The sequence below is a fragment of the Perkinsus marinus genome (genome assembly GCF_000006405.1).
Source record: "Perkinsus marinus ATCC 50983 genomic scaffold scf_1104296931330, whole genome shotgun sequence".
Classification (NCBI taxonomy): Eukaryota; Perkinsozoa; order Perkinsida; family Perkinsidae; genus Perkinsus; species Perkinsus marinus.
The window spans coordinates 92,402-115,357 of NW_003215793.1; the positions used below are offsets into that span (position 1 = coordinate 92,402).

General features: G+C 41.8%; 8 protein-coding genes across 8 annotated transcripts in view; 7 read left to right on the plus strand and 1 right to left on the minus strand.

Annotated features, from left to right (window-relative positions):
- Pmar_PMAR004380 (hypothetical protein) overlaps window positions 1-1,504 on the plus strand; it is a gene marked incomplete at both ends in the record, with an annotated part of 8,673 nt that extends 7,169 nt beyond the window's left edge. Inside the window, 5 exons of the mRNA XM_002786673.1 lie at window positions 204-262; window positions 312-384; window positions 817-886; window positions 933-1,033; window positions 1,357-1,504. Coding sequence (XP_002786719.1) covers window positions 204-262; window positions 312-384; window positions 817-886; window positions 933-1,033; window positions 1,357-1,504 — 451 coding nt within the window. The remainder of the gene's footprint in view (window positions 1-203; window positions 263-311; window positions 385-816; window positions 887-932; window positions 1,034-1,356) is intronic.
- Window positions 1,505-4,058: 2,554 nt separating this feature from the next.
- Window positions 4,059-7,327, plus strand: Pmar_PMAR004381 (UDP-N-acteylglucosamine pyrophosphorylase, putative; the record flags this gene model as incomplete). The annotated part of the gene is made up of 9 exons (XM_002786674.1): window positions 4,059-4,184; window positions 4,546-4,718; window positions 4,977-5,116; window positions 5,264-5,376; window positions 5,424-5,641; window positions 5,793-5,980; window positions 6,030-6,222; window positions 6,358-6,409; window positions 7,169-7,327. The coding sequence occupies 9 exons, from the start codon at window positions 4,059-4,061 to the stop codon at window positions 7,325-7,327; spliced, it is 1,362 nt and encodes a 453-aa protein (XP_002786720.1).
- Window positions 7,328-7,490: 163 nt separating this feature from the next.
- Window positions 7,491-8,377, plus strand: Pmar_PMAR004382 (Small nuclear ribonucleoprotein G, putative; the record flags this gene model as incomplete). Its single annotated transcript, XM_002786675.1, has 3 exons — window positions 7,491-7,569; window positions 7,615-7,694; window positions 8,273-8,377. The coding sequence occupies 3 exons, from the start codon at window positions 7,491-7,493 to the stop codon at window positions 8,375-8,377; spliced, it is 264 nt and encodes an 87-aa protein (XP_002786721.1).
- An 839-nt stretch (window positions 8,378-9,216) lies between these two features.
- Pmar_PMAR004383 (hypothetical protein) lies at window positions 9,217-10,633 on the minus strand (the record flags this gene model as incomplete). The annotated part of the gene is made up of 3 exons (XM_002786676.1): window positions 9,217-9,303; window positions 9,623-9,807; window positions 10,042-10,633. 3 exons carry the CDS (start codon window positions 10,631-10,633, stop codon window positions 9,217-9,219), a joined length of 864 nt encoding a protein of 287 aa, XP_002786722.1.
- Window positions 10,634-12,103: 1,470 nt separating this feature from the next.
- Window positions 12,104-12,360, plus strand: Pmar_PMAR004384 (hypothetical protein; the record flags this gene model as incomplete). The annotated part of the gene is made up of 2 exons (XM_002786677.1): window positions 12,104-12,215; window positions 12,254-12,360. The coding sequence occupies 2 exons, from the start codon at window positions 12,104-12,106 to the stop codon at window positions 12,358-12,360; spliced, it is 219 nt and encodes a 72-aa protein (XP_002786723.1).
- A 208-nt stretch (window positions 12,361-12,568) lies between these two features.
- Pmar_PMAR004385 (hypothetical protein) lies at window positions 12,569-12,985 on the plus strand (the record flags this gene model as incomplete). Its single annotated transcript, XM_002786678.1, has 2 exons — window positions 12,569-12,667; window positions 12,914-12,985. Coding segments are annotated over 2 exons (171 nt in total), but the record flags the coding sequence as incomplete, so codon positions are not given.
- A 3,054-nt stretch (window positions 12,986-16,039) lies between these two features.
- On the plus strand, window positions 16,040-19,930 carry Pmar_PMAR004386 (hypothetical protein; the record flags this gene model as incomplete). Its single annotated transcript, XM_002786679.1, has 8 exons — window positions 16,040-16,051; window positions 16,729-16,829; window positions 17,714-17,756; window positions 17,804-17,878; window positions 18,249-18,311; window positions 18,960-19,069; window positions 19,267-19,362; window positions 19,873-19,930. The coding sequence occupies 8 exons, from the start codon at window positions 16,040-16,042 to the stop codon at window positions 19,928-19,930; spliced, it is 558 nt and encodes a 185-aa protein (XP_002786725.1).
- Window positions 19,931-22,258: 2,328 nt separating this feature from the next.
- Pmar_PMAR004387 (hypothetical protein) overlaps window positions 22,259-22,956 on the plus strand; it is a gene marked incomplete at both ends in the record, with an annotated part of 4,660 nt that continues 3,962 nt past the window's right edge. Inside the window, 2 exons of the mRNA XM_002786680.1 lie at window positions 22,259-22,408; window positions 22,610-22,753. Coding sequence (XP_002786726.1) covers window positions 22,259-22,408; window positions 22,610-22,753 — 294 coding nt within the window. The remainder of the gene's footprint in view (window positions 22,409-22,609; window positions 22,754-22,956) is intronic.

Genomic DNA, 22,956 nt, shown 5'->3' on the forward strand with positions numbered 1-22,956 from the left:
AATGGATGCTTTGCAAGACTATGTTATTGGAATTTCACCCGTGATATGAAAAACATATTTCTCCACAGAGTATAACGCCACTTCACATAAAACGGGTGAAACTCCATAATTTTGATATGTAACGGTAACATGAAATGACTTTCACATTTGAGTCTTCGAATAGGACCATCAGCAGCTGGTCAAGTGGACCACCTTAACCTCAGTGAAATGGCGGCTTCTGATATGGCGATAGTACTTTCCGCGGCGCTTGATACCCACATAGGTGACGATGAAAAATTATCATAATTATTGATATTTTTTTTATTTGGTAGAGTGCGAAAATAAGGAGGATGAAGACTCTCAGCATCGCAAGGCATTCTTTGAGGCGCTTGATATAGTTCGCAAGTAAGCGGTGTTGGAGTAGGAATATATGTTTGCTTTCCTCAGCTAAGCTCAGAAGAGTTTCCGAAGATACGTCATAGAACTTCTCTGAGAAAGTATTGAAATTTCCCCGCAATTTTCAGATCGTCACCAACAATTTTTACTACGCTACATACACGCGCGATAAACTTTGTGAATTACTTTACACGGTATGTAATCCCTTTTATGGGGAGGGTGATATTACTAGAACTGTTTTGGCGATATCTTTTTATGAAAATGATGGAGTTTCACTCGTTTAACGTGAAGTGGCGTAATACTCCATGTGAATCATAGGACGTATATGTTTCCGCGACACTAACATTGTTTTCCGCCAAGTGAAATGTGTTTTTTGTCATATCACGGGTGAAACTCGAATATAAAAATATATTATAAAATGTATTCTTGTCAATGTGGCAGTAACAACCCCAGTGGAGTTCGCTCTGGGCTCTTGCGAGGGCTCAACGTGCTACGCCAAGTGGTAGCTCAGGTGAGCTCCTCCTTGCTGAGCCTCTCGTTATGTGAATGCGTATCAGGCGAAATATATACGAGATCGCAAAATGTATAAGACGATTTGTAGGGGAAATGAGAATTTCAGGATAACTGTTCTGCAACGGGTGGTGAATCCGATCATTTGGTAGGCGAATTTTTCTCGGCTTTGCTGGCCTCTATCACGTTCTGGTCAGCTCCGCTGGTGTCCTACGTCGAGTTGGGCTATTCGTGTTGCATATAATTCATCATAAGTATTCCTCACGAGAAGCTGGGAGGAGCCCGTTGCCATATATTATATGTTGTCGAATGCCCTCAAAGAACTACCTATGTGTGGGTGTGGTAAGCTGGAGAGAATTTTTAATAGTTTTTGAAGATAATTTCATGACAGATGCCAACTAGTGTATCGGCGGGTGGTAGAGAACGAAGGTAGCGTATTCACACATGTTGTTGAATTTTGAATTGCCTTAGTACATTCGCGACACATTTCGACGATGCTAGCACGGAAAGCGGAGCGATGATTGAGTTCAAGGCTTTCGATAACTCTGTTGTTGAAGTGTCCGGGAAGGATTTCGAGGTATGTAAATGTGAAGAATGTTTCGAAATCAAGACTCCATAGAATATTATGAAATGCTTACTGTGAGCGGACACTTTGATGCAGTATTAGTAACTGATCGAACAGTACAGCTCTACACTGTAGAGTCTACAGTGCTGAGTGCCAAGTTGATATGTGTGTTTTCTATTCCGGGATTAATGATAGTGAACAACTTGTCGCTATCATAGTCTCGAAAGGTTACTTTTATCACATCACATGTTCCTAGCAATGTTTACATTGTTTATGCGATATAGTTTCAGATCAGGAAAATACCACACATGTGCAACAAATTTACACGCATCGTGCAATTTACTTCCCCCTTAGAAATGGCGTTCATCTCTCTATGGTCAAAGTGCAGAACGGGGCGACCATGGTGACGGGCTCGATGAAGGTAACTCGACCTCGGCGAGTGAATCAACTTGGTGTTTTTTCTCAGAGTCGTCGGGTGAAAGTGATGGCCCCGAGCTGTGAGTAGCTGTTGCATGCACGAGCCTCATACTGAATAACTTTCTATCAGCATATCTGTATTGTGTTCAACTTGAGTGAAAATATGATATTGGAACTTGGGGATTTGATCTCCTCGTTCGGCTCGCTTGGATAATCAACGACTATAGACTCACAAAGGGTGAACAGTGGGGGGGGGAGTATGCGTATGGTCAACTTGTTGTGTTGGTGACAATATGAAAAGTGTGGGGAAATTTTGGAAAAATCTCGCTGGTTTGTGTACAATACTCATGTGTACGTATGATTTTCGTTTTTTTTCGATTCCATCGTGTATGGAAACTCATGTGTATTGATCGAGTAGATAGAAAATAAGGCCGAGATGAATCGTCTCTGATCGTATTTGTTGCTCACTCTCTGCTTCCTGCTTGAAGATTACGTCAGTGAGGACTCCGTTCTACACAATTACACCCCGTTGTGTTGCGTCTTGAAAAGGTTCAGCAGTGCCCTATAGTCCTGGTATTGTACGTGTCGGGCGAGCGCAGCTTTCATAAGTCATAAGAATACAACATGTACTCGTATAATACATGGAAAGTCTTGCCAGAGGCTAGGGTCAACTCCAGAGGAAGTGATTCGACGGGCGAGCGAGCTCGGTAAAAATCAGAGGATTCTGAAGGAAAGTTATTGGTAACTGACAGTTTTCTCTAGTGGAGTGGGTGACGGGACAAACCCGTGTGAGACGTGATACGACACCACTTAGTTGGGCACCTGTCACGTGACCAACGCTTAAGGGGGGAGCCCTGCGAGTCTTCGATCCTCTCCACACCACCTAGTCGACTAACTCTATCAAAGTTCCCATGGTTAAGTGTGAATAATTAGTATAACTAGTGGATCACTGGAGCGAGAGCTGATGGATAACTCGAATAGATAGTGCCTTCCAGAAAGTTCTAGTAGTCTGTGAGCAACATCATGGCAATTGCGCTCACATATCGTCCGTCAGATCGTGTTTAGTTGCTTATTAGTAGATGCGAGTTGGAGGACGACGAGGAGGAGCTCAGCGGAGAGTATTGTCCATCCTAGATCCAGAGTGATCACTGTTCTTGCAGCCTCTGAGCCCGGAATTGCTTCGGTTCGATCCCGGCACCCGACATTTTTCCGGAATTTTTTCCATGCAGTAATGAAGCTTTTCTATAGCCAATCGGCATCAGCCTCTTCTACTGAGCGACAATCTACTATCACATTAGTACTAGCTATGGCTCTAAATAGCAGAATTATTTCCCATATAGGAATTGTCTGGGAGCTTTGTTTGTAATTAGCAGTGGTTTATGAGACTGAGAATATACACTTATTGAGTTCTAAGGTCAACTCTATCACTTAGTTCACTATTAACCTTGCATAATTTATTTTCGGTGGCGTCGATTTAATCCGGGAGAATTATTCCCAACTTCGTTCGAATTCGCCCAAATATAATCGTTCCGTATGAAGTTGTCATACTTCTATTTTTTCAACAGTGTTATATATCTGTGTAGTGTCACAATGGTGGCGTCAACTGCAGCCGTGGTTCCCAGCGCTCTCAGGAGTAAATACGAAGCCTGGGGACAGTCCCACGTATTCAAGTTCATCGATAACGGTATGTGTACGGACGCAGAAGCTAAAGCCCTTATAGAGCAACTCGAGAGCATCGACTACCCGAAAATCAAGGCTAGTGTGGAGAAAGTAATTTTCTGGGTTTTTTTCTAGTATAGTTTAACTTTATTAAATTTAGTACTAAAAAGACGCGCATTTTTTTGTTTATTTTTACTCCCAAATTTTCATTGCCTCGATTACTATATATTCAACATATACTTACTATTAAAAACGGGCATTTTTCTGCTTATTTTCAATTTCAATTCTCTGAAATTATTATATATTTATTACTAGTTTATTACATTTTTATGAATATTTTTATTTCTAATTGTTTATTGTCTCTCAATTCTGTTTATTTTCACTTTCAATTGTTTATTGTCTCCTAAATTTTTACATATTCATTACCATTTTTTTACATTTTTATACATTTTTCTGTGTATTTTGACTTCCAATTTCTCATTGCCTCAATAATTATATACTTAATATTACATTTTTCTGTTATTTTTTTCCGATGATTTCTACTCAGGCGAAAGAAGATCTAGAAGCTCAAACTGCCGAGGTTGAATATGAACCTCCGAATGATAACGATGTTATGAAACTCACTTCTATGACTCCTGAAGATATCAAGCGCTGGGAGGTACAATGTTGGGTTTGTTTTTTTCAGGATTGAAACTAAATTATATGTAATTGATATTATGATATCATGAATATAATTATCGGAATATTGATGGAGTTTCACCCGTTTTACGCGAAGTGATGTAAAACTCGATATTCGCGGTGATATGCAGTCGTCGTGAAATATTTTTAGTGTTTTTCATATCACTAGGGTGAAACTCCAATATTAGTATATGATCTTTGTATAGGTAAATACGTGTTGGAGTATATGCTCGTTTCCTTCTACTGAGCTCATTACTACGAGAATCGATTGCTACTTTCCCTCGCTGAATTCGACATTTTTTTGAAGATTTTTCTGAGACGATTTTATAGTCTTTGCTTAGGCCCTGGGTTTATCCGCCATAGCAGCCGGCGAGGTTGCCGGGTGCGTCCTAGCAGGTGGACAGGGCACCCGAATGGGCTTAGGCGTGCATGAATCCAAGGGTATGGTTGATATTGGTCTCCCAAGTGCTAAGCCTATATTTCAACTGTTTGCTGAGAGGCTGACTAGACTGAAGTAAGTAAGGTGGTGTCATATTTTGTGGAAAACGCGGTATGCGGTGAAATATATTTTTCAGTAGTGTTTTTTTTCTTCAAATCACGGGCGAAACGCCAGTATTGGAATATGTTCTCGCTTTCCTCAAAATTTATATGAAAATTCGAGTAGAAGTGTCCAGAAAGCAATAAGAATTTCCTCGTTTTTCCTCAGAAGTGTAGTTGATCATGTTCGTATTTTCTCATATCTGTGGTTACTGTATGAGCTCTTCCTTTTTAGGGCCTTGTCGGGTGAAGAAAGCGCTCGCCTTCCGTTTCTGGTTATGACTTCACCGCTGAATCACAACTATGTTCAGCAGTTTTTCAAGGACCATGATTTCTTCGGTTACCCTAAGGAGGATGTTTTATTTTTCCCACAAGGTGAAATTAAGCTCGTAAATTGGAGTTTTACGTGAAGTGGAGTAAAACTCGGTGAAAAACGCGTTATTCGCGGTGATATGCAGTAGTTGTGAAATATGTTTTTCGAGAAGATGGGTGAAACTCCAATGTTATGTAGTGACCGTTAAGGTACTCTACCTGCACTATCACTGAATGGGAATCTTATTATGGAATCAAAATCTAAGGTCAGCGTCAGCCCAGATGGGAACGGAGGTATATATTACGCGTTGGAAAAGGAAGGGGTAAAAAAAGGAAAAAGTGATAGAATTTTGGTATCACGTATATTCAGGTGCTATCGAAGTTGGAAGTGTGGGGAGTTAAATATTTGCATGTTTTCTCTGTGGATAACGCTATTGTGAAACCGGGTGATCCCTGGTTCGTCGGCTATTGCATCGAGAAGGATGCCCAAGTTGGCAACAAAGTCGTGTGGAAAAGCTCATGGGATGAGAAAATTGGAGTTATTGCAAATAAGGACGGAAAATGTTCAGTGGTGGAGTATTCAGATTTGTAATATTTTTTTGGAGTGGAGTTTCACCCGTTTTAAGTGAAGTGGTGTAAAAGCGATATTCGCGATGATATGCAGTAGTCGTGAAATGTGTTTTTCATATCACTAGGGTGAAATTCTCAGTGTTTTTCTTTTCACCAAATTATATTTTAGGTATAATCCTGCGGCTGGCATTGATAACCCTATGGTGAGGGCTGAAGCGCAGGATGGCAAACTTCTTTTCGGTGCCGGAAATATATGCAATCATTTTTACTCGGTTGAGTTCTTGAGAGAAGCGATTTCGAAGATGAATAGTCGCTATCATTTAGCATACAAGAAAATTGCAAGTGCTGATGAAAACGGTGAGTATGTTTGGGTATAAAACTCCGGAAGTGGGACGTTTTTACCCAGGTAAAACCGTCAAGCCGACGAAGAATAACGGTGTGAAGCTTGAAGCGTTCATTTTTGATGCTTTCGAGATGGCCGATCGATCTGTTGTTTTCGAGTGCAGTCGAAGTGACGAGTTCACTCCCATCAAGAACCCTTTTGGTGCTGATCAAGATTCCCCTGATACTGCTAGGAAAGCCGTATCGGCGATGTGCAAGTGAGTACAGTGTTGGAGAATATGCATAGGTGAAAATAACGAGAAAAATTTTGGGAATTTTTGGTGGTTTTTGTATAAATTTAGTGAGGAAACTGTTCTGAGCTCAGCTGAGGAAAGCGAACATATTTTTCTCAGGAAATGGGTAGAAAATGCAGGCGGACACGTTTTGGGTGACGAGCTTTTCGAGGTGTCACCACTGGTGTCTTATCGCGGAGAAGGTTTAACCGAGTTATGTCGTGGTAAAAGCTTTACTACTCCTGGGCAATTGTGAATGTGTAGTTATCCTGTTGAGAGGGAATAGTTTCTTGTATTTCATTTTGTTGTTGATTTCACTGGGGTATGCATATGGTCAACGACATGTGTTGGTGAAAATAGAAAAAAAATCGAAATTATTATTGGTTTCTGTACACTTCTACTCGAATTCGTAGGTAAATTTGTATAATTTCTGAGGAAACTCCTAAGGTCGGGTAAGGAAAGCGAACATATATTAATTTTAACCCGAAACCTAAGCCTATTAGTGTTATGTTTAGTGATATATATTATTAATAGTAATATATTTTCGCTTTCCTCGTAAGCGAATATACAATAATTATTATTGTATTTTGCAACACTAGGTGTTGATGACCTTATGAGATTCCGGGGAAATTTTGGGAAATTATCAGGTAGTTTCTATACATTCCTAGCCGAATTCTTATGTAAACTTGTATATTTTCCGAGGAAACTCATGCGAACATATATCCCTTCAACACTGATAGTGAAAGAGATATTACGTCTTGAAAATTGTCAGAAAAATTATCATTTTTCGAGACATGTTCGTCGAAGTGCTGCATTAATGGTGTTAGAGCATCATAGTATACAACGACCGCGAGGTGTTTGCTCTTCTATGGTAGTAACATGGGCTTTCGCTTTTGAATGTGTGAGGTGGTTGCAGTTGGTTTTGTATCAGCTATTGCATAGTGGTGGTAAAGTCAAACGACAGACTCGCATCGATGTTGTACATCAGCCTCTTAAGGTCTGTTGTCATCATGTCGATGACTTTTGTCCCGCAGGGGAGATATCCTCTACCTTTTCTCTGGAGCTATGCTTTAAACATTTTGAGGACTAGGAAGCATCGCAGTTGGCCGTATGTGTGTTGTGTTGTTGTTTATACAACAACTCCAATTGCTGATATGATACAAGTTTTATCTGATTCGGCACTGCTCTGTCTTCACCGTAAATGAATAGAAAATAATTTCGTGTTTGTGAGTAGAATTCAATTGCCTTTGCATATGTCTGCTACACACACATCCATTCCGAAGGCCGGCGCTGGAGCAGATCTCCGTAGATTCATGGAGAAAAGAATCGATGGTAATTTTCTGTTTTTACCAAATTTTGAGCAATTTTTCCCTTTAGTGAAGTTGAATGCTGACCGACACGTCGTGGGAGTTGTGCGCGGCTATGACCAGTTCATGAATCTTGTTCTTGATAATGCGGTAAGTTTGAGAGTAAATATTTATGAAGATGAACATATGATTATCCAGTATTATTTTATTCATTGGAGTTTCACCCTAGTGATGTGAAAAATTTTCGTTTTTAACCGAGTTTTACGCCACCTCACGTAAAACGGGTTGTGAAACTCCAAGGTATTCGAGTAGTATCATTTGGTAGCATATATACCTTATAATGTTACGTAGATATGAAATACAGTGCGATCAAACAGTTATGCATGTCTAGATTTTTGAGATTGTTGAACTCGAGAGTACAAATATAGACTCTAGAACGCTTGGAAATTTTGTCATTCGCTTCACGTTGATATCACTTGTTTTACGAAGTCACGAAAAGGAGATTGTTGGCTCACACTAGAGCTTGTGATTCCTTGTACGGCAAGTTGATATGTGTGTTTTCTATTCCGGGATTAATGATAGTGAACAACTTGTCGCTATCATAGTCTCGAAAGGTTACTTTTATCACATCACATGTTCATACCAATGTTTACATTGTTTATGCGATATAGTTTTAGATCAGGAAAATACCACACACTTGCATCATATCAAATTGACACACACTGTAGGTAGAACTGGTATCAAGGACAGAGAAACGGGAGATCGGCATGGCGGTCATACGCGGCAATTCCATCCTGATGTGGGAGTGTCTTGACAGAGTTAAGAATTGTTGATTTCTCTGCTTCAGCGATTGACGTTTCTTCGTTTCTTCGTTCCTTGCCGCCGTTTATGGTGTTGCGTGTATTAGACACTAATGCTATTTGAAATTTGTCACCGACTCGGAAATTGATTTCTGTTTGTGAACTGACAGATCCTACTTCTGCCCCTGAGGTGGGATCTCCATGAAAAAAATGAAGTCTCGGAATAGTCTCCATCAGGGAATCATCCATAAACCTATAATGTTACCGAGGGGGAACTCATTTTGAATTTTCAACATTCTTCAATCGGTTTCCCATGTAAATGTCATCACGTAAGGAACATCATTTTCCCTAAAAGCTCCTATCAAAGCTGAATGGGTTTAGACCACATAGCCGATTCACCAGCAATAGATAACTTCATTTTGTGTGTTACTGCTGAAACTGATAATACACAAAGTACTCGTGCAGCAGGTGTACGAAGAAGGTATCATGTTGATGTAGAGGAATCTCGAACGAGATGCGAGTTGGCGCAGAGTCTCACGAAAGGGTCATAACTCCTGTAGGGTAAGTATCCTAGCACACAAAGTATATCTATATACATACGTATCCTAGCCTGTAATATGTTAGCAGTCGATCATCATCTCGTGCTCTACTGTTGAGCTAGTCTGACGACTTTTCTATACACCCACTGTAGGACAGGCATTATTCAGTTTAGCTATTGCTATCACCGAGGGGAAACCATGCGACTTGACATCCCTCACTATGGAATCACAACCTCAGTTTTCAACTCCTACTAACATTCTTGTTTTTGCGAACACAATAATATAAATAAATACCACAACCGTTATTGATTATCCATGGGGACAATTGTCAACTTACGACTTAGTCAACTCTCCCAGTTTCTGAACTCGATTTCGTAGAAGGTGAAAACCGTCTAGAACGTTTTGGGCGCGTTTGTATATCTGAACTCACGAATCGAACCAGGGACCCAGTTTGCTTTGAGAAATAACGTCCCTCAGGGTTTGATAACAATGGGGAAAATGATGTTCCTAATGTGATGACATTTACATGGGAAACTGATTGAAGGATGTTGGAAATTCAAAATGAGTTTCCCCCGGAAATATTGGAGTTTCACCCTAGTGACATGAAAAGCATATTTCACGACTACTGCATATCACCGCGAATATCGCGTTTTACATCACTTCACGTAAAACGGGTTGTGAAACTCCATTATAAGTTCCTGGACGATTTTTTAGTTATCGAATATCAAGTGCAACTTACCGCTGCATCCACTACTGAAGGGTGTAACACATCGAGGTCAACGAAACTGTTCGCCTTGGGTGAATCCGTCTTAACGTTTCTGTTCTTCTCAACGATGGTGGTCTCGATGGAAGAGTTGCCCTTGAGAGCAGCTCTCTGAATGTAGCTCTCAGAGGGGGCGGCTTCGACCACTCCGTCATCAGAACCTGAGAGAAACAGTTTGGAATTAATCTGATTCAAAAACCGCAAAAACGTATCAGCGGAGAACAAGTATGCACATGGTACAACATGAAAATTCCGACAAAATTTCGGGAAATTTTCATTGATTCCTGTACACCTCTACTCCAAGTAAACTTTTATAATAATCGAGGAAACTCCTCAGCTCAGGTGAGGAAAGCGACCATATATTCCTACTCCAACGCTCCTAATGAGATGCTTACTTTCGGTGGGAGCGCCATCTCCCTCTTCGTGACTTGCTTCTTCGTCCCCACCTGAGGTAGCGCCTTCTGAGGTTCCCCCCGTGGCATGGTCCTCCGACGGTGATGCTGCGGATTGCCCTTCATCATCTGGAGCGTCGGTCCCGCTATCTTCACTGGCAGCTCTGGCAGAGTCCAAAGCGGGGACTGATGGGACGTCGTTGGGAAACTCCAAACTTTCCGTAACTTGTTTTGTCTGAGGCAAACGAACTATAACACGCTTGCGAATGATCAACCCGAGACCGACTTTGTTAGCGAAATTATTCTGCCATTGTTCCCTTTCCTGGATACGTCTCGACTCCCTCTCAGCGGCCTTCTTTTTCCAAGCCTCGTTCTTCGCATTGATCTCCTCCTGAGTGGCGCCCTCGTCGAGATTGTCCTTAGGAGAGCTAGTGAGATCAGTTCCCCAATCCATATCGTCAGATGCATCGTTGTCAACTTCTTCGTAATGGGTTGAAGAGTCATCGTCATCTTCATTAGCCGAGGAGTGGTATGTCTTGGCGGCTTCAACTAGGGAGGTTGCGAATATGGCGAAAATGAAGTGGGTGGTTCTCATTCAGAGTTAATTTATGATAGCTAAAAATCAGAGTTTGCTCAGTGGTCTTTTTCCATCACGATTCGCGATCATAATAGCACGATCAATTTTCGAGCGGAAATGGCACGCGCTGATGTCAACTTGAAGTGGCGCGCCAGAGACACAGCATGGAAAAAGCGACCGCTCGAAAATCGTCTATTTCCACGTTCGAGCTCAGTTCTGGTTACCGCCCCGTTGTCCCTTATGGGAATTCAATTTCATTTTTTTCAGAATTCAACTAATTTCCCAGTGATGGACAGTTCACCAGGAAAATCCCGGACTGCACTCTTCAATGGTATCTTTGAATTCCGAATACGCTCTGGCCTCGCACGAGCTATGCACAATCGAGTTACGTAGAAATTGCTCAAAATCCGTGCGAAAAAGTTCAGGTCGATTTCTTCCTGGTAAATCAACGCGATATGGCACTAAGCTCACGGAGAATATCTGGAATCCGAAGATATCATTCAAAAGCGGGCTCCAAGCTCTTTCTAACGAGCTATCTCTCACTGGGAAACACCATGTATTTCCCCGAAACTTCTCGGATTTTGTAATTTGCCTATTACGGCTCACTGTACGCATCACTCCTAGCTTCTGAGTCTGAAACTTCACGATTGTTCGTTTAACAATCTCATTAGTTACACGAGTTATGGTAGACACCTCACGACAATTCGTTCTAGATCGACGTTATTGAAGCTGACGCAATGTTGAGTTGCATTATCCCCGCTTCAATGTTCGTTTTTTGACCCACTTCGCGATGCGATCATATTCTCTGGGACTTCCAGGGCAAAATCACATCGAAAACGAATACCAAAACTTGATCAACATTGCTATTCACCTTTTCAGCATTTTGGTTACTAGTACACTGAGAGTGATCAGAGAACCATAAATGGTCTTCAGGATTGATATCGATAAGGCTTGTTCCAAAACGGGTATCGTTCTATTTTTACAATTTACTATTTTTACTATTTTTACTATTTTTACTATTTTTCTATTTTTATTTTTCAATTTGTGTGATGTGCCACTGTTGTAACACAACAATTGTCTCCGTTATTGCTCACCTCGCTGTTACTTTATCTATAGTATTAGTTTATTCTATCCCCTACTAGTAGTAGTAGGGTGGGTGAGTATATGATGAGTGATTTCATAGTGTCGATCCAACCCCACTTCCGGGTGGTATGGGTGAAAATTCATCTATCATTTCGATGTTCCATGCAGCAGTACTGTAGTCGTGATACTGATGTATCCTTGAACCATTGAAATGGAGACAGCATGATTGTGTGCAGTAGACAGAGTTGATAGATTCACCCATATACTTAACGGCTCTCATTCACGTTGGCCAACGTGTCGCCCTTCGTTACTTGGCCTACCAACTCCCTATGTCGCGTTCCTCAGGAAAGACGACTAAAATTCTTCGAGTGATCGTTTGTGGAGTTTCAACTTGGATTGCAAAATATGCCGTCGGTCGCCCAAGCCAGCCGTCCGGACCCCAGAGACTTCATATTCAGCGGAAAAACTGGCGAGAAACTAATCCGAAAACGCGGCGAAATTCGCGGATATGATTTCAGTAATGTTCACTCCTGTATTCATGCACGAGCCTAGTAGGTATCGATCGATGCGAGGCTTGTGTGATTTACCTGGTGGACCACATCTCACAGGTTTTCATTGACGAGTGCAAAGATTGTAAGTCCACTGGTGACTTCGGTGAATAGAATCCAGTACATGGTCAGCCACATATGTTGGTGATAATATGAAAATTCTAGAAAATTCTCATTGATTTCTGTATAATTCTACCCGAATTCGTATATAAACTTGTATAATTAGTGAGCAAACTCTCAAGCTGAGCTGAGGAAAGCAAACATATATTCCTTCGACACTGCTGCACGGTTTAGCACTGTAAACTAAACGAGCCGAGTTCAGGTTCGATTTTCGTTGGGCCTGTGGGAGGGTCAATATTCCTGCGAGACTGTGTTGGGATTCGCCTTATGGCAATTTGTCAGCAACTACGAACCAGAGATTGTGAGCTTTCTGTTATTCGAGATTTCCTAAACGTGCTCGCGATCGACACTCAGCAACTGCCTCGGGGAATCATCCATAAACCTATAATGTTCCCGAGGGGGGAACTCATTTTGAATTTTCAACATTCTTCAATCAATTTCCCATGTAAATGTCATCACATTAGAAACATCATTCTCCTCATTGTTATCAAACCCTGAGGGACGTTATTTCTCAAAGCTGAATGGGTTCCTGTACTCCCTTAGCCAGGTCACGAATGCGAACTCCTTCTGCAAATACCGGGTCACCCTATAATAGAGAGCTCCCACGATATGCTATTCGGTCCCCTTGATATCCCTAGGGTGATTCACACATCATGAAACGCATAATTGATGCTTTCACGTGGTAGGAACTCGCGACGCCTTTTAGTGAGCTGATGGCAAAAGCTGGTCTCACGATCACGCATAACGATTGGGCAAACGTCTTTGACTTCAGCAAGGGACAAGTGAGCCCATTATTATTGATGTTTTGACGGTGGATATCTTTATCAATATTGGAGTTTCACCCGTAATATGAAAAACACTAGCGAAAAACATATTTCACGACTACTACAGGCCGCGAATATCGCGTTTTTCACCGAGTTTTACGCCACTTCACGTAAAACGGGTGAAACTCCATTATATGCCATAGTGATATTAAATACAACTGCCTAGGACCTTGAGGGCTCTGGCTCCTTACCACGACCGCTGGGGAGAGGCTCGAACCTATCGCCGCCATGGTTCGAGTCCTAGCGTGAAATTGAGACTGAAACTAGAATTTATATTTCCCCAACTAGATGATATAGATTCTAAGTTGAAGTTGCACTCTCTCAAGAAGAACTCCGCTCAAAAGCAGCCGCCGAATTTTCATTAAAAATATTATGTCACATTGTATACCAATATTAGATAATATATATATCTATAATCATTATTAATAAAGATATTATGAAAAACTATATATTTTACAATTATATATTCTCAATCGGTCACATCACACAAACCATTCTAGGAACAACACTCTTCTGGAACGCATTGGAGAATTATGAACGACGAAGAGATGCGAGCCCGGCGCCATTCAGAATGGCAAGTTGAAGCCAGAGCATGTCTCGGCATACGTGAGTAGTTCCGTGGCTAATGTTGCTATCATCTGCTTTATCAGCCGAACCCAGTAGAGCGACTGATGAAGATGAATCAGGGTAAATTGGATACCGACTTCTGACTCTTCGAAAGTGCTTCTTGCATGTCGATTTAATTCTGTCTTGTCCGTCGCGCACGCGTAGCTCCGGAAATCGAAAGTCTTCGAGACCCATAAAAAAGTGAACATGTTTCATATGTTTGGAGTTTCACCCTAGTGATATGCAAAACACTGATCAAAAATATATTTCACGACTACTGCATATCACCGCGACTATCGCGTTTTTCACAGAGTATTCACGTAAAGTGGGTTGTGAAACTCTATTAATCCGTGTAATCCGTGTACTTCACAGGAAGTGCTCGAATGTACCATAATTCCTCGAACTCAACCGTTCAGGCTCGAATTTGAAGAGATTGAAGTCTACAGCGCAGATTCGGTGGAGTCCTCGGTGAGCTTGGAAAACTGTTGACGCTCTCTTTCTGCATTTGCTAATATCATAGGAAGTGTCATCATTATGTATGGATGAGACTGAGGTGTGTCGAAGAATCCTTGGAGGAGAGAAAGTTGATGTTAATGATGTACGCGAAAGCTTCCATGTGAGTTACTCTACAGTGCTGAGTGCCAATTTGATATGTGTGTTTTGTATGCCGGGATTAATGATAGTGAACAACTTGTCGCTATCATAGTCTCGAAAGGTTACTTTTATCACATCACATGTTCATAGCAATGTTTACATTGTTTATGCGATATAGTTTCAGATCGATTCTCATTAATCTCGGAAAATAACACACATTTGCATCATATCAGATTGACTGTAAACGTCTTCCATTTTCCCATTGTACTACTTATAGGTGCCCTTGGAATACTCAGATGAACTTTGCAACCGATTTCTGGCAGAACTAAAGTACGCCTTATATATCTCAACTCTTGTCGAGTTGACACCCAACTTTCAGCCTGGTCACCAATCCCACGAGAAGTAACCGCTCGAAGGTTGCTATTGAGCACGTAAGAAAATGTGGCAATTTGCGGTATATTTATCACAAGCAGTGTTGGAGGAATATATGTTCGCTCTCCTCAGCTGACTCTGCAATTTTATTACAGAAATTTGGGTAGAGAATTCAATGGGAATTTCCTAAATTTCCCTCAAAATTTCCACAAATTTTACCTACGCACCCTCACACCGATTGAGAGTGTCTATGACTTGTTATTAGACTCGGGACACTCTGCTGACCTTCTTTCTCCAGACTCCAGATGATCTCGCTGATCACATCAGAGCAACTATGACAGATCCGAAAGCCTCAGGTGGTTGCTCGGGGGTCAATTTCATATGCAAATGTGTGTTTTCTATTCCGGGATTTATGATAGTGAACAACTAGTCTCGAAAGGTTGCTCTTATCACAACACATGTTAATAGCAATGTTTATGCGATATAGTTTCAGATCTATTCTCGGAATTTTTTTAACATTTGCATGCCAAATCGACTCACTGTCTAAACGAAACTCAGACAACAACTGACACTGTACAACACTCACTGTAACACTCTACAACTTTACCGACATCTGATTATCACTGTCTAGATTTTCGTCTCACACAAACGGCAACTCCTGTTACCGTAATTCGATCAACTCATTACATCATTAAATTGGTATTTTCCCACTGGCGTTCAATCTCGTACTCAACCGTAGCATCATACTCTCAGCGAAGCTCGAGGACATCAACGCCGTGAAGTTGTTCGTGATCGGCGAAGCGTGTATCGCGCGAATTGCACCTCTATTAGAATCATCGAGTATTGTGAAACATGTTGTGATGTGAGTTCAAGACTGTTGATGATAACATTAAATATGAAACTCAGACGAGCTATGCTTACTGACGAATGCGCTTTAGCAGAAGTCGCACCGGCGACTTACCGCGCGGGTGTGAAGGCACTGGTGACGAAGAAGGACGTGGACAGTGTGGAGGAAGCATTGGTATAGAATGCAACGCATGAAAAGATGTTGATGTTTATGCAGAACTACCGGACTACTAAACTGATGATGGATTTTGAGGCGGATTATCGCGAAGTGAGGAAAATTTTGTAAGAGTCTAGTTACGCTCCGCTTTAGAAGAGAAATGTGAAGCCAACTGTAAACGATCATGCGATATTATTCCGTCGGATATTGCTGTGGGGACAAGTGAACGAACCGGAGGTAAATCGCTTTGGTTGGTGAGAAGCTCTTGTATAAAATGTCGTCAAAAGTGATGGCGAACTCGTTGACGATACGAGTGTGGTGAAAGTTGCACATGGTCAACCACATGCCTGTATGAAAATTCTGAGGAAATTTCTAACCTAATTCGTAAATGAACTTCTATATTTAGTGAGGAAAGTCCTGAGCTCAGTAGCTGAGGAAAGCAAACATATATTCCTACTTCAACACTGTGTTCACTCCTGAGCTCAGTAGCTGAGGAAAGCAAACATATATTCCTACTTCAACACTGTGTTCACTCCTGAGCTCAGTAGCTGAGGAAAGCAAACATATATTCCTACTCCAACACTGTGTTCACTCCTGAGCTCAGTAGCTGAGGAAAGCAAACATATATTCCTACTCCAGCACTGTGCTCACTCTTGAGCTCAGCGGAGGAAAGGGAACATATATTCCTACTCCAACACTGTGTTCACTCCTGAGCTCAGTAGCTGAGGAAAGCAAACATATATTCCTACTTCAACACTGTGTTCACTCCTGAGCTCAGTAGCTGAGGAAAGCAAACATATATTCCTACTCCAACACTGTGTTCACTCCTGAGCTCAGTAGCTGAGGAAAGCAAACATATATTCCTACTCCAGCACTGTGCTCACTCTTGAGCTCAGCGGAGGAAAGGGAACATATATTCCTACTCCAACGCAGCCCAGCAACTCTTGCTACTCCTGTGCTTAGATTGTGAAGGACATATTCGAGGCAGTTTCTTCAGCATCAGAGGACTCTTTACAGTTGTTGAGTGCCATGCTAACGATCGATGGAGTAGAAGAGAAACCGGCGTGAGTCGTAGTTTGATTTGAGGTGCACACATGTGATCGGTGATATAATATACAGCGCTGAGTGCCAATTTGGTATGTGTGTTTTCTATTTCGGGATTAATGATAGTGATCAACTTGTCGCTATCATAGTCTCGAAAGGTTACTTTTATCACATCACATGTTCATAGCAATGTTTACATTGTTTATGCGATATAGTTTCAGATCGATTCTCATTAATCTCGGAAAATAACGCACATTTGCATCATATCAAATTGACACAAGCCTCCCCAAGAGGGATTTTATTTTCATCAGCAGGTACGAGTTACATGGTATGAGCGCATTGATCAAAGCTGTACTCGATATTTCATTTCAACTGCTTCCAACCGTGTTAGAGATAGTCGCAAGAAGCGTCGAGGAAGTCGCTCAGAAGTATGTCTCGTGCATTTAGTGATATGAAAAACACTAGTGAAAAATATATTTCACTACTACTGTACATCACCGCGAATATTGGGGTTTTCACAGAGTATTACGCCACTTCACGTGAAACGGGCGAAACTCTATGTGGATTTATCAATCATAGACTTATGGCCTGATGTTGATCGCGATAATATAATAAATCGGAGTTTCACCGGTGATATGAAAAACAGTAGTGGAAAACATATCTCACACTTCACTTGTGTTATCGGTGGGGAAAACATACACGGCGTATTACACCACTTCACGTGAAACGGGTGAAACTCTGTTAAATTGCTGCAACATTGGAGTTTCACCCTAGTGATATGGAAAACACTAGTGAGAAACATATTTCCCGGCTACTACAGTATGCCGCAAATATCGCCTAGTTTTTCACCGAGTTTTACGCCACCTCACGTAAAACGGGTTGTGAAACTCCATTGATCCTGCAGGTTCGAGGCGCCAGCGGCTGAGGCCGATGTGTCTGTCGTTGAGGTCAGCACTCAAAATTGTGTTATCAGATTTTGAATTTTTCTCATCAGGTTATTCTGGACGAACTCGTTGAGTTTGTGAAGAAATCTCGAGATCACTTCTGTATTCGGAATGCTGATTTAAGGGTAGGGAAGCGAAGCTGAAAAAACGTGAACACAGTGTTGGAGTAGGAATATATGTTTGCTTCCCTCAGCTGAGCTTAGGAGTGAACACAGTGTTGGAGTAGGAATATATGTTTGCTTCCCTCAGCTGAGCTTAGGAGTGAACAAAGTGTTGGAGTAGGAATATACGTTTGCTTCCCTCAGCTGAGCTTAGGAGTTCACTCAATGATTATAGGAGTTCATATACGTACCAGAGTAGAAATGTAAAGGAATTGAAATGAACTCCCCAAAAATTTTCTCACATATTTCATATTGTCACCAACAGATGTGAGAAACCATGAACGTTTTCCACCACACTGCGTGACGGTCTTCGTCGTTATCGTTGCCTTTTTAGGTTGTTGAGATCGGCAGATCGGACAAGTCGGAGACGCTCGTTGTTGCGAGAGCTCGACTAGAGGTATCACACTCATCGAAGATGTTTGCTCTTTGCTGTGAAATGGTCAATAATATGACCATTTCACTTCAGTGTATGGTTTTACATCTAAGCCTTGTTGGAGTTTCAGCCTAAAACACTGCGAAGTTGGAGTGAAATGCAAATAAGTTTATCATCGGAAAAGTTTCCCGACTTACCTCAAACGGTCATCGTCGATGATTATAACACGATTCTGTTTCTCATATATATTATTAAGATGAATCGGTCTGACAAAACACATGTGCAAATATCACGGCGACTGATGCCATACGAACTCAAACTTGCATCGAAAGTTCCTGTTGGGAAACGCATCGGTCAATTATTTTTATACTAAATAACATATAATATTTATTGAAGTTTCACCCTAGTGATATGAAAAATATATTCCACGACTACTGCATATCGCGAATTTCACGTTTTTCACCGAGTTTTACGCCACTTCATGTAAAACGGGTGAAACCCCATTTCTCAAGTTAGTGTTTCACGCGTAATATGTAAAACACCAAGGCAAAAGATATTTCACGACTACTGCATATCACCGCGAATATCGCGCTTTTCACCGAGCTTTACGTCACTCCACGTAAAACGGGTGAAACTCCATTTCTTGATCGTTGTACATTCTCGTGAGATCAGATTCTGCCTGCCCGGTTCGCAATCCAGGTTGAGGATGGTTTTCTACCGTGTGCTGACTCGCTGGGCGAGGCCGCCATTATTAATATAAAACTCGTCACGAATGATGACAGGTTCGTAGACTAGGAAAGAACAGTCCCGTTTCACATGAAGTGGCGTAAAAGTCTGTGGAGAACGCGATATTCGTGGTGATATGCAGCAGTCGTGGAAAAGTTATTCACTAGTGTTTTTCATATCACGGGTGAAACTCCAGTATTAGTGTTGTTCACTGCGTAGGACTTCTCAGATTTCGTGATAGAACTGTTTCTAGGTCTTCCCTGCCGACTGTGAAAGTGACCTCGCTGGCGCTTCGGAGTGATGACATTGACATACAGTGGGAACGTGAGGACGTGGATGGTGGAGTAAGGTAAGCACTCTATAGTATATCTTTGTGGTCCAATTTCTAATAATTTTCCGATTTTTTGGGAAAAAAAGTGCCAGCTTTTTAGCATTTTACCGACTGATTTTAATGAATTATCAGAAATTTCAATGGAGTTTCACCCTAGCGATATGGAAAACTCCAGTGAAAAATGGATTTCACGACTACTGCTTAGCGCGAATATCGCGTTTTTCAGTAAGTACTACGCGTTTTTTACTAAGTATTAAGCCACTTCACGTAAAACGGGTAAAATTTCGATGAAATAGCAAATGTGTCCCCTGGCGGCTTGTTCTGATCAACGTTGCGAAAATTCGCGCATTTTCCGCTCCGAATTCATGACATATTTGAAAAAATGCTACTCTTAGGAGAGCCCGTATATGAAATTTCAGCCCCGGTAGAGCTCTTGTGAAAAACTACACCGGTGACACAAAACGGACTCTTCAGATTGCGCGTATTGTAGCAGGAATTGAAATTCTGTGATGGCTAGATTTTCAACAGGTACAAGGTGTTTCCTCCGAAAACGAATCTCAAGGAGAACTATGCTACTACTCGGTGAGTTTCATCGGTGCACTCCTATGCAACAATCTTGTTTGTATCCTGAAACTCATTATGACAGTGTTGGAATACATGTTCGCTTCCCTCAGCTGAGCTTTATAGAATTTCGGGCAGGAGTGTAAAAAACACCAAAAATTTTCCCATAATTTTCTCATTGTCACCAACATATGTAGTTGACCAGGTGCATATCTTGAGGACTCGAGGTATCCTTACGACAAGTGTTGGTCTACTGTAGGTTGATTATTGGAAATGATGAGGTTGACATGGATTGCTTCTGGCATAGTCAAGTTCGTTTGCCGGTCTTGAAGGACGCCACATTTTCCCCCCGAGTTGTCGTTGATGAGAATTTCGGACGGACATGGAAAGAGAGTAAGTTTGACGACAGGGCAGAAAGAGTGTTCGCTCACTCCATCTTGTGGTGGGTGCTGGATCTGGGATGGACCACGCTCTCCACTGAGCTCCTCGTCCAACTCCAACTCGCATCCCAAAACCCCCCACTGTTGAGCAACTAAGCATGATTGATTAAACTTCATTAAACTCAACAGTGGTCCGGGCAGGGCAAAGATAGTGTTCGCTCACTCCATCTTGTGGTGGGTGCTGGATCTGGGATGAACCACGCTCTCCACTGAGCTCGTTCAACTCGCATCCCAACACCCACCACTGTTGAGCAACTAAGCATGATCTGACTTTGACGATGCGTGATATGATGCTAATGTGTGTTATTTTCCGAGATTAATAAGAATCGATCTGAAACTATATCGCATAAACAATGTAAACATTGCTATGAACATGTGATGTGATAAAAGTAACCTTTCGAGACTATGATAGCGACAAGTTGTTCTCTATCATTAATCCCGGAATAGAAAACACACATATCAAATTGCCACTCAGCGCTGTAGAGCTGTACTGTTCGATCAGTTACTAATACTGCATCAGGATGTCCGTTTACAGTAAGCATTTCCTAAAATTCTATGAAGTCTTGATATTCGCAGGTCATGCAGTGGAACACCCTGGCTCGGGGACTCTCCTCAGGGCCGCGACCAGGCATGTGCAAGATATGTGTTTTATGTTCTATTTGATTTTCCTTAGCATACCACACGTCGCAATATTCAGAGGAAATCGACACGCTATTTCCACATTCGAAATGTTCCCTGCGGGGCAACGACTTCGGTTCATTCACAACAGCATTTGAGAGTTGGGAAAAGCGGAGAGAACAACTCATATCAGTGAGATCTCTCTGGCTCGTATGATCTGTTTACACAATCATAATACGAGGTTAACACCCAGGGTGGGAGGAATAAGTTATATGTTTGCTTGTCTCAGCTGAGCTCAGGAGTGAACACAGTGTTGGAGTAGGAATATATGTTTGCTTTCCTTAGCCACTGAGCTCAGGAGTGAACACAGTGTTGGAGTAGGAATATATGTTTGCTTTCCTCAGCTACTGAGCTCAGGAGTGAACATGGTGTTGGAGTAGGAATATATGTTTGCTTTCCTCAGCTACTGAGCTCAGGAGTGAACACGGTGTTGGAGTAGGAATATATGTTTGCTTTACTCAGCTACTGAGCTCAGGAGTGAACACGGTGTTGGAGTAGGAATATATGTTTGCTTTACTCAGCTACTGAGCTCAGGAGTGAACACAGTGTTGGAGTAGCAATATATGTTTGATTCCCTCAGCTGAGCTCAGGAGTTTTCTTGATAATCATAAGTGTTTATGTAAAAATTGTGGTAAGTGCGCAGAGACCCACGAGAATTTCCGGAATCTCCTGGAAATTTTCACATTGTCACCAACACACGTATATTTTCTCCCCACACTGCTCCGTTCAGCCCGTGATTTCTCAGATTATATTGCGAGACTCACCATCAATAATATGTCTGCAAGAAGTTGATCATTTCATCCATTGGTTCTATCCTGTTCTGAGCAAATTTGGATACGAAGGAGCATTCCAATACAAAATACGAGCGCCTGGACTCAAACTGGGCTGGTTTAGGTCAGTTTTGGTGTCATGGTCGGTTTCTGTTCTACTGGGTGAACGCAAGGTAGCGGGCGTAAGGATAAGTAACAACACATATTCTTGACTCTCGCCCAATAAGCGATCCTTTAACTCGCTATGTAGCTAAGGATAAAAAGATACAAGTACACAATTAGAGCGCATCTTCAAATTACAGTAGTGACTGGAGTTTCATCGGTGATATGAAAAACAGTAGTGAAGAACATATATTCCACATTTCACTCCGCGTAAAACGCAATCAGCAGTGAAAACGCATAACTACGATGTAATTTTAATTCACTTCATATGAGTATCACGTAAGACGGGTGAAACTTTACTGTATGTTTATCGAACTCACTTGTATCAGCGATGGAACATGCGTGTTCTATAAGCGAGAGAACTGGCGTCTTGTGAAGGATCTGTCCAAGATTGACACCAACCTACGGGTTCCTCTATCAATGGTTTTACTCGAGTGCGAGTCTGAATCCACTGTAAGTATCCCGTGGATGGGAGTGTGCAGAATATGAACATCACCAAGTACATGTGTTGGCGAAAATAGGGGAATTCGGGGAAATTTGGACGGTTTTTGGGTCTCAACTCGAATGTGCATGTAACTTGCATAATCAGTAGGGAAACTGCTGAACTCAGCTGAGGAACGTGAACATATATATTCCTCCAACACTATACTGTAGGGTACTAGTGAGCCCTGGAAACTGCTGGTGGCATCTATCCATCTGAAAGCCGGTGAAGATCGGAAAGCAGACCAACGTCGGCAAGAACAACTCACATGGGTGATTGAGGAAATAGAAACCGCTACAAGAGTGTATGGAGCTCCGGTGAGTATGGTTGTCCTCAGGAAAGTGCCTCCTTATGCTGTGTTAGTATGTCTTTGTATCACTGGAGTTTCACTCGTTTTACGTGAAGTGGCGTAAATCTCGGTGATATTCGCGGTGATATGCAGTGGTAGTCGTGAAATATGTTTTTCACTAGTGTTTCTCATATCACTAGGGGAAAACTCCACTGTAGTACGTATGGATAT